Source organism: Alexandromys fortis, unplaced genomic scaffold (assembly GCF_014885135.2).
Source record: "Alexandromys fortis isolate MF-2015 unplaced genomic scaffold, M_Fortis_MF-2015_v1.1 scaffold_69, whole genome shotgun sequence".
NCBI classification, from domain to species: Eukaryota; Metazoa; Chordata; class Mammalia; order Rodentia; family Cricetidae; genus Alexandromys; species Alexandromys fortis.
Window position 1 is genome coordinate 7,367,103 of NW_026067951.1, and position 14,505 is coordinate 7,381,607.

Here is a 14,505-nt window from a genome sequence, read left to right on the forward strand (position 1 = left end):
CCTGGATTTCAGATGGCATCAGCGCTCTCCAGGGTGGAGCCTGGCAGGCAGAGGAGGGACGCCCCCCCCCCTTTTGAGGATAAATGTTGTCCTAATTGAAGAGTAAAATTTTTTTACATTACGTTTTTATTCATTGTGTGTGTGTGCAAGTTTGTGTGTGTGTATGTTGTGTGTGCACATGTGCCGCAGTATATCTGTAGAGATCTCTCCTCCTACCAGTGGGTCCCCGAGATTGAACCCTGGCCATTAGACTTGGCAGCGGTTGCTTTTATCATGCTAGCCACTAACTTAAGATATCTTTATCCACTAAAACGGTAAGTCGAGATGGTGAGATCATGTTACAAACATTCTCTCTCTCTCTCTCTCTCTCAAATTCTCTCTTCCTCTCTCTCTCCCTCCCTCCCTCCCTCCCTCCCTCCCTCCCTCCCTCCCTCCCTCTCTCTCTCCTTTTTTTCTTTTGAAGCATGTGCTGGGATCTGAACTCAGGTCTCATGTTTTCGTGGTAGGCACTTTGTAGACGGAGTTGCCTATCTCCCTGGCCCCTGTATTCTTTGTTTTATTCTGGAGAGGCGCTACAATTGCAGTTTTGCTGGCTTCTTTTATGCTCTTCAGAGTTAGCTCAGGCAATGGGTGATTTCTGTTCCATTTTCTTGTGAAATTGAAATGTCTCCATGAACACATCAATGCATGCTGTAATTCTTTTTTAAACCAGAGATGGCATTTGCAATGCGAATAGTTTCTTCAGCAAAAACTTTTCCTGCTTGATAATAAGCATAAAAACATTACTCTATTCATTATACAGCCATTTTCCCCTCCTTCAAAGAATTGTTACAGCGTGATAAAATGCTCTCTATATAATGCTAGATGGAAATTGGGTTAGATTCTGAATGTTTTATGAACTCACAGAAATATGTACCAAGAAGCCATCTTGAGAAGATAGAAATACACGGAAATGATTTTCCTAGGTGTTAGGGTTAAAAGTGACTTTCATTTACCGTTGTATTTAATTTTATTTTCCTGGATTTCTGCCATGACCGCCTTTACAATTTATGCAGAAACGAAACTGTAAACATTGTTGAAAACCTGAAAACGTAACATGCCATTTGCCAAAAGAAGCATATTTATTTTTTCAGTTATATGAGAGGACATAAAAAAAGGTTAGCGAGGCTGGGATGGTTGCTCACTGAGGAAGATGCTTTCTATGCGAGCATGAGAACTGAATATGACCACAGCATTCCCATAAGCTGTGCTTGTAATCCTGTCTGGGAGGAGGTGGAGCCAGGCAGGGGCTTAGTCACTGAAGTGACTTAGTGAGCACCTGGGACACTGTCACCTGAGCTTGGCTTCCACATGCATTCAGGTACACTCACTTCCACATCCTTGTACACACACGTGCACATGTGCAAGCACACATCCCATAGAGAGAGAAAGGCTTGGAGTGACGTGAGGTCTAACTCTCCCGCTTATCCTGGGGATTTTCTCTTTGTTGCCAATATGGTTCCCTTTGCGTTCTATTTAGAACGACTGCTTTGGTACATTTACATCACCGTCTGCCTTATGGATCACCCTTCCGTGGTGTCTTGTGAGATACAAATGAATACAGAGTTGAATCACTCTGGAGTCACAGACTTTTATCAACACCTCCCCCCATTACGTGGTACAGGAGCCACTGAAACCTGATTTATTAATAGGTACATTCGCGTCCCCTCCCCCCTGTTTTCAGAAAAGCTATGTGTAGGACAATATTTTTCGGGTGATATTTACGAATTTACTAACAAACAAGAAAAGTGACTGTACTGTTAGTGTCACACAAAAGGTTGGTTTCTAGGATTGCTTCTCCTTTGACATTGTCTGCTATCAAAGCCAGCACACTTGGTAACGGTTAGTGTTGGAGAAGGCTTGTCACATGCTGCTACTTGAGGGAAATGGGATCGTCTGTCGTTTCTTAGGCTTCGAAATCCCTAGTTCTCCTTTAACAAGCTTGATATTATTAAATTCAATGAATAGTTTCTTTAAGAGAGCCAAGAATTGGTGGTGGTTTAGGGTGTGTCCCTGAGTCTCAAGTGTGGCTTCCCAGTACTAGGGTGTCTGGGAGTATGCAACTGTTGGACTTTTGTGGATGTTTAAGGTCTGTGTGTGTGTGTGCATGCACACATGTGTTCATGTGTCCTCGTGTATACATACACACACCTTGGTTTTTTGTTTATTTAGTTGAGAGCTTTTATTGTACAAAGTATGATGTGCAGTTGAATTGGAGGTTGCTCTCTGCCTTGGAGTTTGGCTTTGGTTCTCTGTGCTCAAGGCTGCTCAGTTGCTATTGCTCTTGGTGTGTGTTCTTCCAGGATCAAGGTGTGCGCTTTCATAGAAAATCTTGCTTTGAGTCTTTGTCTGGCAATTCTTTTGCTGGATTTTTTTTGTAGAGGTGTACGTATATTTACAATGGAACCAGCATCCTAAAGTCAACATGATAAATCCTCCTATTCCAGTATCATATGATCTTCAAGTTTGGTTACCAGGAAATGTCCAAGTCTGTGCACGGCAGATCTCAGTGAGCTGTATGACATCCAGTCTCTCAGGGAATGCTTTCAACCTGTACAATTCCTGGGAGTTCTCAGCTGCTGGAGTGAGCCCAGTCTCTAGTCTGAGCACATCCCTTCTCTGAACTACCCTCTCCCCTTTTTATTTTTGTTTTTCGAGACAGGGTTTCTCTGTGGCTTTGGAGCCTGTTCTAGAACTAGCTCTGTAGACCAGGCTGGTCTCGAACTCACAGAGATCCGCCTGTCTCTGCCTCCCAAGTGCTGGGATTAAAGGCGTGTGCCACCATCGCCCGGCTCCCTCCCCGCTTTAATGAGAAAGGGGCTTTCTTAGAGAGCTCACCAAGTAGGCATGCAGGCCCCAGAAGTCTGCTTGTCTTAGTCTTTGCAGCGCTGGGATTGTGTAAGTGCCACACGCCTGGCTTTTTTGTTAAACACTGTCTGGTCTGGAGATTGGATACTTGCAGATCTTCATGCTTGTAAGACAAGCTATCTCCCCAACTGCACATATTTAAATATCCATTTGCTCTAGTGAAGTCCTGTGGAACACACCCATAGTCTCAGTACTTGGGAGGAGAAGGGACGGAGTTCATGAAATCGGCTGTCATTCTTGGCTACGTAGAGAGTTTGTGACTAACCTGAGCTGCCTGAGACTCTGTCTCAAATCTTCCCTCCCCTAACCCCGCTCCCCCCAGTGCTAAAATTAAAATCCAGATCTTTAGTTACACTAGCTATATTTCACGTGCCAGCAGCCACATGGGCTGGTGGGTAAACTGTCACCAGGTAGGTATAGAAAGTTCCTTTGGATGGGGTTGGCGTTCCAAATCGATCCTTCCATCCTTCTGGTTTTAGAGTTTTCTGGTAATATCCAACGAGTGTCCCTCTGTATTCATTTTCTCCCTGACAAAGCTTTGCTCGACTCATGTTGGAATTAGGTGTATTCTGTAAGCACACTCCAAATGAAGGAAAGTGGCTGGATGAGGCTAAGAGAGGGAGAAGGTTTATTGTATTAAATGGGATTCACGTAAAATGATAGTCTGATGGAGAAAATACACAATTAATACTGAAGAGGCATCATAGATTCTCAGCCTTTTAGAGTTGAAAAGGATCTTTGATTGCACGTAATCAAACCTCTTATTTAGCTGATGAGAAATTTGAGGTACAGAAAGGTTAATTTATGTCCCACAGCTCAATAATGGCTCAGTTATTCCACATTCAAGTTAATGGTTCTTTTCACAGGACCGAGGAGACTTTTGCAGTAAGTTCCCTTACTGTAGTTCCCTGGCTCCTCGGCTTCGGAGGAGGGAAGAGCCAATTGTGTTGCCTGGGCTCACTGTAAGAAAAGGAAGTTACCCTTTAGAAGTGCAGCTTGCTGGACTTTCTTTATACATGTCTCTGGAAAAAAAGAATTTTACTGCATTTCAATAGACACTTTCAACTTTGGTTTTGAAATTACAGAGTTTATTTAAAAATGGGAGTCAAAACGGGATGATAGTGTAGCTTAGTGGAGGGTTTATAGATGAGGGCACACACACACACACATACACGCACACACACACTCACACTCACATTGAAAAGGAAATATACTTTCTCATAAAAATAGCTCCTTTTGTGGGTTGGAGGTGAGAGCATTGTTGTTAGGAAAAGGATTTCATTTTAAAAATATCCTGTTACTAGCCAGGCATGGCCACCATGTCTGTAATTCTAGTATTTGGTGCCTCAAAGCCAGAGAATCAGGAGTTCAAATCCAGACTTGGTTGCATAGAGAATTCGAGGCCCATCTGGGCTCTATGAGATCCTGTGTAAAACAAACAACACCTCTAGCAAAATGTCCTCATGTGAGTGAGTGAGTACATGCCTGAGTTCTTGTATGAGTGTGCGTGCATGTGTGTGTGTGCCTTTTTGTTTTTGTGGATAGTTGGGGTGCAACTCAGGGCTTCTCACATGCTAATGAACACTTAAGCGGTAAGCCAGTTTCCAGTTTAAAATACCCCATTTTTATTTTGCTAAGCTTAATGGATCAATCCGATGTCTCTAGTAAGACTCGACCTTCCATCCCATTTAAAGTAAAATAGACTTTTTTTTAAAAAGGGAAAGTAAATAGAAATTTCTGTGAAGTCGTGGGCCATTCTTATGTTTAATAGTCTTCCCCCAGAACTATCTATTTCCGTAGTGGCTAAGAGCTGACTGCATGGTGATTTATTCTTGCCTCAGCGGCTACATGCTGTGAAAAGATCGTATTGTGTTAGGATTATTTCTACTGGGTTCTGTTGATTACACCTTTCAAATATTTCTTGAGCTTGTTTTCTTTATGTCTTCTCCACGGCTTTAGTTTTACCCCTTACCCGTTGCCTGCCCGCATGCTCTTGTTGACAGTCTGCTCCTGTTGGTCAGCTTCCCAAAGCTGTGACAAAATACTTGAGAAAGCCGGGCGGTGGTGGCGCACGCCTTTAATCCCAGCACTCGGGAGGCAGAGGCAGGCAGATCTCTGTAAGTTCGAGACCAGCCTGCTCTACAACAGCTAGTTCCAGGACAGGCTCCAAAACCACAGAGAAACCCTGTCTTGAAAAAAAAAATACTTGAGAAAAACAAACAAAACAAATGGCAGGAAGTGTCCTTTTGGCTCCTGGCTTCATAGTGTGTGGTGAAGAAGTAGAGGCCGGAGGTTGTCACCATCATTCTCAGGTCTTCTCCACCTTATTCAATGAGTCAAGGTCCCTCAAATAAACCCGGAGCTCTGCAGTGCGGCTCACTGTGCCAGCCTGCTTGCTCTGTGTCCCCCTTTCTCCACTTTCCACGGTTCCATGGGTGGGATTATGGGCAGGCTGCCCTTCCTGCCCGGCATTTATGCTGGTTCTGGGGATCCGAACTCCAGCCCTCATGTTTAGCATCCAAGCCATCTCCACAGCCCTTGATTTAATTGTTTTCTACTGTCTCATCACTAATGTTCACTCTTACTCCTTGGTCTTGTATCTTTATATTTGCTAGTAGCACAGACACTGAGAGAAACAACTAATAAATGGAACCTTCTGAAACTAAGAAGGACATGGTCAACAAGATAAAAGCCTACAGAATGGGAAAAGATCTTCACTAACCCCACATCAGACAGGTCTGATCTCCAAAATATACAAAGAACTCAAGAAATTGGTCATCAAAGGAACAGATAATCCAATAAAAAATGGGGTACAGACCTAAACCAAGAACTCTCAACAGAGGATTATAAAATGGCTGAAAGACACGGAAAGATTCAACATCCTTAGTCATTAGAGAAATGCGAATCAAATCAACTCTGAGATTCCATCTTACACTTATAAGAGTGGCCAAGATCAAAAACACTGATGACAACTTATGTTGGAGAGGATGTGGGGTAAAGGGTACATACACTTTCTTCATTGCTGGTGGGAGTGCAAACTGGTACAGCTGTTTTGGATTTCAGTATGACGACCTCTCAGAAAATTAGGAAATAACCTTCCTCAAGACCCAGCAATACCACTTTTGGGTATATACCCAAAGGATGTTCAATCATACCACAAGGACATTTGCTCAACTATGTTCATAGCAGCATTGTTTGTCATAGCCAGATCCTGGAAACAACCTAAATGCCCCTCAACCAAAGAATGGATAAGGAAAATGTGGTACATTTACACAATGTAGTACTACACAGCAGAAAAGAATAATGACATCTTGAAACTTGAGGGCTAATGGATGGATCTGGAAAACATCATATTGAGTGAGGTAACCCAGACCCAGAAAGACAAATGTCATATGTCCTCACTCATAAGTGGCTTTTAGACATAAAGCAAAAACAAACAAACAAAAACAAAAAAGCCCAGCCTACAAGTCACAATCCCAGAGAACCTAGACAAAAATGAGGACTGTAAGAGAGACTTATATGGATCTAACGTACATGGGAAGTAGAAAAAGACAAAATCTCCTGAGTAAATTGGGAGCACAGGGGCCATGGAAGAGGGTAGAAGGGTGGGGGTGCAGAGAAAAATACATAGCTTGATAAAAACAATAAAAAACCCCCAAACCCATAAGCCTCTGTGCTTAGAGAATATTGAATGGAAAAGATAATCCAGTTGTTTGGAGGTGCCTTATATCTTTGATTGCCATCCTCTTTGCTTATTCATGAGCAAGATGCCTAGATCGCTATTTAATAAACCACTTAAGGTGGTCTTATACTCTCCAGTCTAAAGCAAACATTTTCATCCTTTGTATTTTGTTCGGGAAATAGCCTGGGCTCCTTCCAACAGTGTTTGGTGCAACAGGTGGGTAAAGAAATAAGCACAGAATTAAATTCCAGTGTTGGGTGCTTGGCACAGCATCTTCCTAGTGACTGGAGCTGTTTTCACACTTTCTTGCCATTGCACAAAGGATTCACCCCACACTTGCACACATACACACACATCAAACAATTACTGTTTTTATTCTAATTTTTTTTTAATTGAAAATAGATTCTTCTCTCCTACATCTGGACCACAGTTCCCCCTCCCTCCATTCCTCCCAGTTCCTCCCCACCTCCCCCTTCTACCAGATCTGCTTCGCCTTCGTTTCTCAGATTCACACTCTTGTACGAACTTACAGCTGCTCCGAGATCTGTTCTCTAGGAAAGAAATGTTAATAGTACTAGAGACAGGCACATGTGCATGCGGTGTTAAGGAGGTGATCTTCTTGGACCGCTTGCTATCATGTGAGCTACACATTATTCCGCTGCTAGTCATACATGTATCGTGTTCCTTGTAGTTTAGCCTTTTTCTTTGCTTTAGTTTTTGCCTCTATGTGAAATATATTATATACATATATAAATTTTAAAATTTATCTGTAATGCAATATGTAAGTATATAAATTGAAAAAATCTTAGAGAGGACACACGTGTCCCAGTCTGGCCTTGAACTTGCTATGAAGCCAAGGACGACCTTGAGTCTCTGATTCTCTTACTTTCCCTCACAAGTGCTGAGTGCTGGGATTCCAGACATGTGCCATCACCTCTGGTCTATGTGGTACTGGAGATCAAACCTAAAGCTTCCTGACCCTAGGCAACCACTCTCCCAACTGAGTTACATTCTTAGCCCCAAATAAATAATGATTTAAGAATGCAGCTAGGTCAGTAGCAGGGGTGAGGACCAAGAAGGGGAGGGGAAGAGGGGGAGTGGTGCCAGCCTTTGATTCCAGGAGACAGAGATGGGAGGATCTTAGAGGGAGTTCCAGGCCAGCCTGGTCTATAGAGGGAGTTCCAGGCCAGCCTGGTCTATAGAGGGAGTTCCAGGCCAGCCAGGTCTATAGAGGGAGTGAGTTCCAGGCCAGCCTGGTCTATAGAGGGAGTGAGTTCCAGGCCAGCCTGGTCTATAGAGGGAGTGAGTTCCAGGCCAGCCAGGGCTACACAGAGACCCTGCTCCATGGCTGTGCTCTACCAGAGCTGAGCATGCTGGCCTTTTTTAATATTGCTCCCGGTGTCCATGGTCTCTGGCATAAATGAACAATGTTGTAGGATTCTGTGGGACCTGCCTTAATATTATCTTTTTCTCTTCTCAGACATAACAGAATGTAAGTGCGGGGTGGCAAGGCTATTGTATGATGGGGGAATTCTTACTTGTTTCTAATTTGTGAAAATAAGCAAACCTGTGCGCCGTTGTTTTAATAACTGTTCTCAGTCTCACTGTGAGGAGGATGACTTTTTACCGAGTCAGGAATGCCTGGGGGTGCTGAGGTGAGTTTGCAATGTCACATCCCCAAGGGAGAGAAGGCTCGCTAGCTGATATCAGCATGGCGGATTGGTACTTAGATTGTACTTGGCGAAAAATGTGTCCATGTTAGTGGCGCTAATGACCTCTAGAAAACAGCTAGTTTCCTTTGCTACTGATGCTATGTAGAGAGCTGATGTGCCGCCATTTGCCCTAACTCTGGTGTTTCCAGCTGGCAACTGCCCTACCCTGCTTCTGAAATGTTGCAATGAGCTGGTGGCCACTCTGCTCGGGTTCTGTTATTTTAGGAGAGTTAAATGAGTTGATATGATTAATCTGTATAAAGTACTCTGATCTTTTGGTTTTGGTTGTCTGTAGGTAACCTGCTGCAGGATGAACTAAGGGAAGAGGACATATACTCGTAAGCGTGGAGAAACATTTGGCAGTTTCCAAGATGCAAAACTCATCCTCTTCATTGGAAAAGAAAACCAGCCCAGCAAATGGGAATGGGGATCTTGATTCAGGTAGGATTCTACATATTTGGTTTTTTTTTCTTTAATGAAAATTTGGCTCATTGACCAGTATTTTCTTGAGATGTTCAGGAACAATGGGGGTGCATTTTTAGAACTTCTCTGCCACCAGTTCTTGGCCTTTGCTGTCCTAGCCAAGCCATATATCTACAGATACGGCAGCTTTCAAGTTATGAAGAGTTTGGACCAATATTAATAGCGATCATACACACAGAGCGGGCTAGGTTACAGCATGGCAACACAGTACTTCTAAGTCTCGGTGTCTTTTGCTAGTAAATGTCTGTGAGTATCTGTGCTGTCTCAACAGCTGTCATGGTACTCTCATACTTAGTGACTGTACCATCCCTCAGTGCTGCACTCAGCAGTGTTAGGGTAGTTTCTCTAGGAAGAGAAGAGCTGGGGGATAAGACATCACTGACACACCCTCCAAGGTACTGAGCATGGTTGGTCATGCGCATTTATGTCATGTAATTGGATAAAACAAAGCAGAACAAAACAAGAAAACAAAACCAGATTGTGGGTTTGATTGGATTTTAATATTTAACGAATTTATAAATGCATCTCTAAAAATATTTATGCAATGGTATATTTTTAAAAGATACTTTTCCCCCCTGAAAATAGAATTGCATGATTTATACATCAGCAAATTAAATAAGGGCAAGGGAGCCCTATGAATCATTAATGTTTGCTACAGTGAATTCACACAAAAAGCTTCCCGTTAACTTAGGGGAAGAGGTGGCCATTGTCTAATGAAATTAGCAAGTTTGTCTTCACTTTAAAATAATGGAGAGAGAGAGAGAGAGAGAGAGAGAGAGAGAGAGAGAGAGAGAGAGAGAGAGAGACTGTGTTCACTCATATGCCATGTGTTCATGTAAAGGTAATAGCCAGAGGACAGCTTGGAGGAGGCAGGTCTCTCCTACCATGTAAGTCAGGGAAACTAAACTCAGTCTTCAGCTTCAGGCTTGGGAGCCAGTATCTGTATCTGCTGCACCATCTTGAGGGTTCCATTTCTGTGTTTTGATCAAACTAGTCAATGATGGAATCAAAGATTGCCTGTATCATTGGATTTGTTAGATCGGGTTTCTCCATTCTATTTTTCTCTGCAAAACTGTAAAAAGTGAATATTAGAATAGGATAAAGGCATGTAGTGTCTGCTTCAGGATCAGGCTGGGGCCAGTCCCCCTAGTTCTTCTACAGGTATAGAATGAATAAGGAACATCTATAAGCACAGCCGGAACCTTGTCCCCTTCAGAGATACCTTCTGAGAGGTCCTCTCGCCACAAGGCTGAAGACTCATACTACTTGTTCTTTTGTTGAAATATAAACTCTTTCTTTCTTTCTCTCTCTCTCTCTCTCTCTCTCTCTCTCTCTCTCTCTCTCTCTCTCTGTCTCTGTGTGTGTGTGCGCAAGCGTGTACATGAGGTCGGCCTCAGGTGTCTTTTTCAAGTGCTGTCCACCTTAATTATTTTATTGGCTGTTAATGATTCAGGCAGAATTTTGCGGGTCATGTGTAGGGGTCAGAGGACAGCATTCATTCTCAGGTCATCAGGATTTTGCCACGTGCACTTTCACCCACTGAATTGTTTTCAGCAGCTCTCCACAAAGGTCTCTTGCTTTCTGCTGTTTTGTTTGAATGGCTAGCCTGCAAGTCTCAGGGATTCTCTTTCTCTCTCTGCCTCTCTGGCACCAGGATGAAGGGCATGCACCACTATACTCTGCTCTTATGTGGTTGCTGGGAATCCAAACCCAGGACCTCAAGGTTGTACAGCAAGCACTTCGCCGACCAGAGCATCTCTCCAGCCCCAATTACATTTTCTTTTAATGATGCTAGAGATTGAACCAATGGCTTAGGGTGTGCTAGGCAAGCACCTACGTGGCCCCACTGCCGTCCCCAGTCTATTTATATCTGCTCAGTAAAGTTATGTTGCACTTTGGAAGTTCCTGGGCATTTCCTGTATTTTTTTTCTCGTGCATCCTGTGCACGCATCGCTGTCTGGGGCTGTGTCATTTCCAATGATAAGTTTTCATTTTCACACCGCTGCCGTATTTCTCTCTAGCGTAATAGATTCTGAAGCTCATTACTGATAATCTGCTGTCAGGAAATTATTCGTACTGACAAGTTCTTCAGAATGATATCAGGGTCTGGGGGATTCCAGGCAGAAAACCCATCGTAGATACTCATTCATGATTTGTTCTTTACTCTCATGTAGTTGGATGGTTTAAATCATACAAGATGTTCTGATCTTTAATACTACGATGGCTGAATAATTCTAAGTTACATTTATAATTCGCAGCTTCTGATCCAGGCCTTTTCCCACTGCGCTGAGGGCTTATGTGTCCCTGTTTCTTAGTATTTCAATATGTTTGTGATTAGGAGGCTTTGATAGTGTTACAATTTCTTTAGATTAAGTTAAAAATTTTGTGCATGAATTTCATACATGAGTACAATGTATTTTCATCAATACCTATCACCCTTTTCTACTTCTGGTTCCTTCTGTGTTCCCCCATTGCCTCTTTCAAAATTGATGTCTTTTTTAATCGTAATTATTGTTGGTATTCCTATATACTTTGTTGAGTCTCATTAGTATTACCTGTATATACTTGAGTGGAGAGCTGACCACTTGGGCTTATGCAAACTATCAGGGGGCTTTTCCCAGAAAAAAAGCCAGACCCTTCCTTGGTAGCCATCTACTGCTTGTAGCTCTTACTTTATGGGTGGGGTCTATGTGCCCTTCCCCCACCCATACTGGAATGTTGGCTGGTGTGGTCTTGTGTGGGCAAGCATATTGTCAGCAGTTCCTGGGTGCAGTATAGTGCCTCAAATTTTAGAAGAGAGTCTAAAACTTTATAGACTGCACAGACTGACTTTATTCCCAAAATCACATCTAGTTATGATAATTAAAACTAATAATAACATGGTCAAGTACGGTGCTTCAAGTCATTATTTTTTTTTCAACCCACTAAAGCATGAAGTACCTTCCTTTCTAGAGTCATTTGTTGAGACATCTGGTCGTGCGACTCTTTGGGGCATGCTTAGGGATGCTCAGAACCTCTTTTTGCTTTCTGGTTATTGTTGTTTTGTTTTGTTTTATGGGGGAGGGTAAGATTCAGATGAGCTTTCTGGATGTGCAAAATAAGGCATATTTGCTATACTTCAGCGGGTTCTGAATGGACTTGTGAATTGGGACAACAGGCAGGTAAGCGCGATTTTTGTTGATAAGCACTCATACTTCGGAGCCCTCACATGTTAGTTGACTTTAATCTTCAATGCCCAGTAAAGCAACTCCTTTTCAGGCTTCATCTTACAGATGAGGAGACTGGATAGCAAGGTGAAGTTGCCTGAGTGCTGTGTTGGAAGCAGGCTGAAGTCTCAGGTCCTGGATTGGTGCACTGACGTCATCAAGAATCCTGACCTCCCCTGTCCCCCACTTAGATTCCTCTTTCTTCTTTTCTCCCGACCCTTCTCTCTCTGTTACTGGACACATAATGGCATCTCCTTAGCAAGTGACAACACTTATTAGACTGTAGCTTGCCGGGCTCTGCTGTACCGGTTCCTAATCCTAACTGTTTGGGCATTTGAGAGAGGGAGATTGTGAGCTCGAAGTCAGCCTGGGTTACAGAGCACAAGACTACCCCAGGAACTTGGTGAGACCTTGTCCCCAAAAAATGTATATATGGGGATTATAGTTCATTGTGTGGGATGTGTGAGGCCCCAGGTTAAACCCCCAGTACAGAGTGAGCGAGGGAGGAGGGAGAGAGAACACAAGTGAGTCTATACAGCTCTCTCCTGAGAAAACTAGCCTGTCTGATAAAGGGGCAGAACGTTAGTCTGGTGACTTCAGGGCCTTCCCCTTTGCTACTTAATTCTGCCCACACTGTGCGTCTGTCCACTCTGTGCCCCTGTCCACTCTGCCTCTGCCCACTCTGCCCACTCTGTGTCTCTGTCCACTCTGTCTACTCTGTGCCTCTGTCCACTCTGTCCACTCTGTGTCTCTGTCCACTCTGTGCCTCTGTCTACTCTGTGCCTCTGTCCACTCTGTCCACTCTGCCCATTCTGTGTCTCTGTCTACTCCGTCCACTTTGGCTTCCTGCTGTGTCCACTCTGTCCACTCTGGCCTCCTGCTGTGTCCACTCTATCCACTCCATCCACTTTGTGCCTCCTGCTGTGTCCACTCTGTCCACTCTGTGCCTCTGTCCACTCTGTGTCTCTGTCTACTCCGTCCACTCTGCCTCCTGCTGTGTCCACTCTGTCCACTCCGTCCACTCTGTGGCTCCATCTGCTATGTCCACTCCGGCTGATTCACCTCCTTGCAATGGTAATTCTTCCATGCGATAATCCCAGCTGGGACTGAAGCGAATAGTTTTTTTCTTTCTTTCACTTTTGACTTTTCCTAAGGAAAGCTCAAATCTTAGCAGGGATCAATAAGTCAGATGTGAAGCCTGTTCTGAAATAAGATAAAAGGACACACCCTTCCCAAAACAAAGAGCTTGTATGCCTGAAGTAAGTGCAGTTGAACACATCATCCAGGAACCTCGGGTCTCCCCAGCACGCAGAGCCTCCCAGCAGCAACCTAAGGCCCATGGAATGAAGCCCACCGAAATTTGACGGCTGGGCTTCTGAGTGTCTTCACTCAGAATAAAAGAGAGCAGAGCAATGTGGGGACCCCATAATAAGCAGGTTCTGCGACGTGGTTTGTGCAGGCCTGTTCAATATAATTTCCCAATGGAGCCTGTGGTATTGTACATGCAGCCAAGGCCAGCCTCTGAGTAAAAAGAAGGAAGCTGAGCACATGGGCTTGAGTTTTCCCAAATTATAAAATAATCATAGGGCCAGAAAGATGGCTCAGGCGGAAGAGCCCTTGGCTTTCAAGCACGAGGACATGGGATGAAGACCCAGAGACATGGGAAAAAAGCCAGTGTGCTTGTCACCCGGTAATCCCTCGGGCCTGCTGACCAGCCACACTGTCGTAATTGGTGAGCTAGTGAGAGACCCTGCCTGAAAAACAAGATGGACGGCTCTTGGTGAGTGACAGTTGACACTAGCCTCTGCCCGGTTGCAGACATGTTAACACAGGCAAACAGACATATACATGTGTGCACGCAAAGATTGTATGTGTGTCTGAAATATACCTCTCTTCGTCTGTATTGTCTGTGTGTTAAGAGACAGGGCTAATTATGGGATCGTGCTTTGCTTGCTTGAATGTAGTCGTCCTGCCTCAGCCACCTGAGTGCAGTGCCTGGCTCTCACCAGGAACACATCAAAGAAGCAGGTCTCCTCTATTGGGGAGAGCATGAGTCAACACGCAGAAAAACCCAGGGCTTGCTTTTCATTCTGAGAATCAGTTCTCGTGGGTGGACGTTAAAGCCCACACCGCCCATTGCCCCTTCGAACTCCAGGCTGCAATTGTGTGTTCAGTCAGATCCACGGCGGACTGGCAGCTGTAGTTCCTGCCTGAGTTACTTAGAGTGCGGTTCGCAGTCGCAATATTTCCTCTCCTGGTGGATGGAGGAGCGACCAGGATCTGGAGATGATTTAGTGCTTTCTTCCTATCTCTGTTTTCACATTTCAAAACTTACCTAGCATGTGAGAGATGGTCTTTGGTACAGTTTGGTTTGTGCGGAATCTGCCAGGTCTCAGAGCCCAGTATCGTGGCAGTTACAGTAAGGCTTTAATATCCCGCCTCGCGAAGTCAGGCTCCCTCCAGTTTGTAACGTGAGCTGTTCTCAGACTTTATTAAGAAAAGGATGCATGCAACA

General features: G+C 44.1%; 1 protein-coding gene across 4 annotated transcripts in view; it reads left to right on the forward strand.

The window, feature by feature from the left end:
* Positions 1-14,505, forward strand: part of Sfmbt2 (Scm like with four mbt domains 2) — a 179,815-nt gene that overhangs the window by 12,789 nt on the left and 152,521 nt on the right. For all 4 annotated transcript variants that reach the window (XM_050150485.1, XM_050150484.1, XM_050150482.1 and 1 more), the window contains one exon: positions 8,597-8,742. In XM_050150485.1, coding sequence (XP_050006442.1) covers positions 8,673-8,742 — 70 coding nt within the window. In that variant the 5' untranslated portion in view covers positions 8,597-8,672. The remainder of the gene's footprint in view (positions 1-8,596; positions 8,743-14,505) is intronic.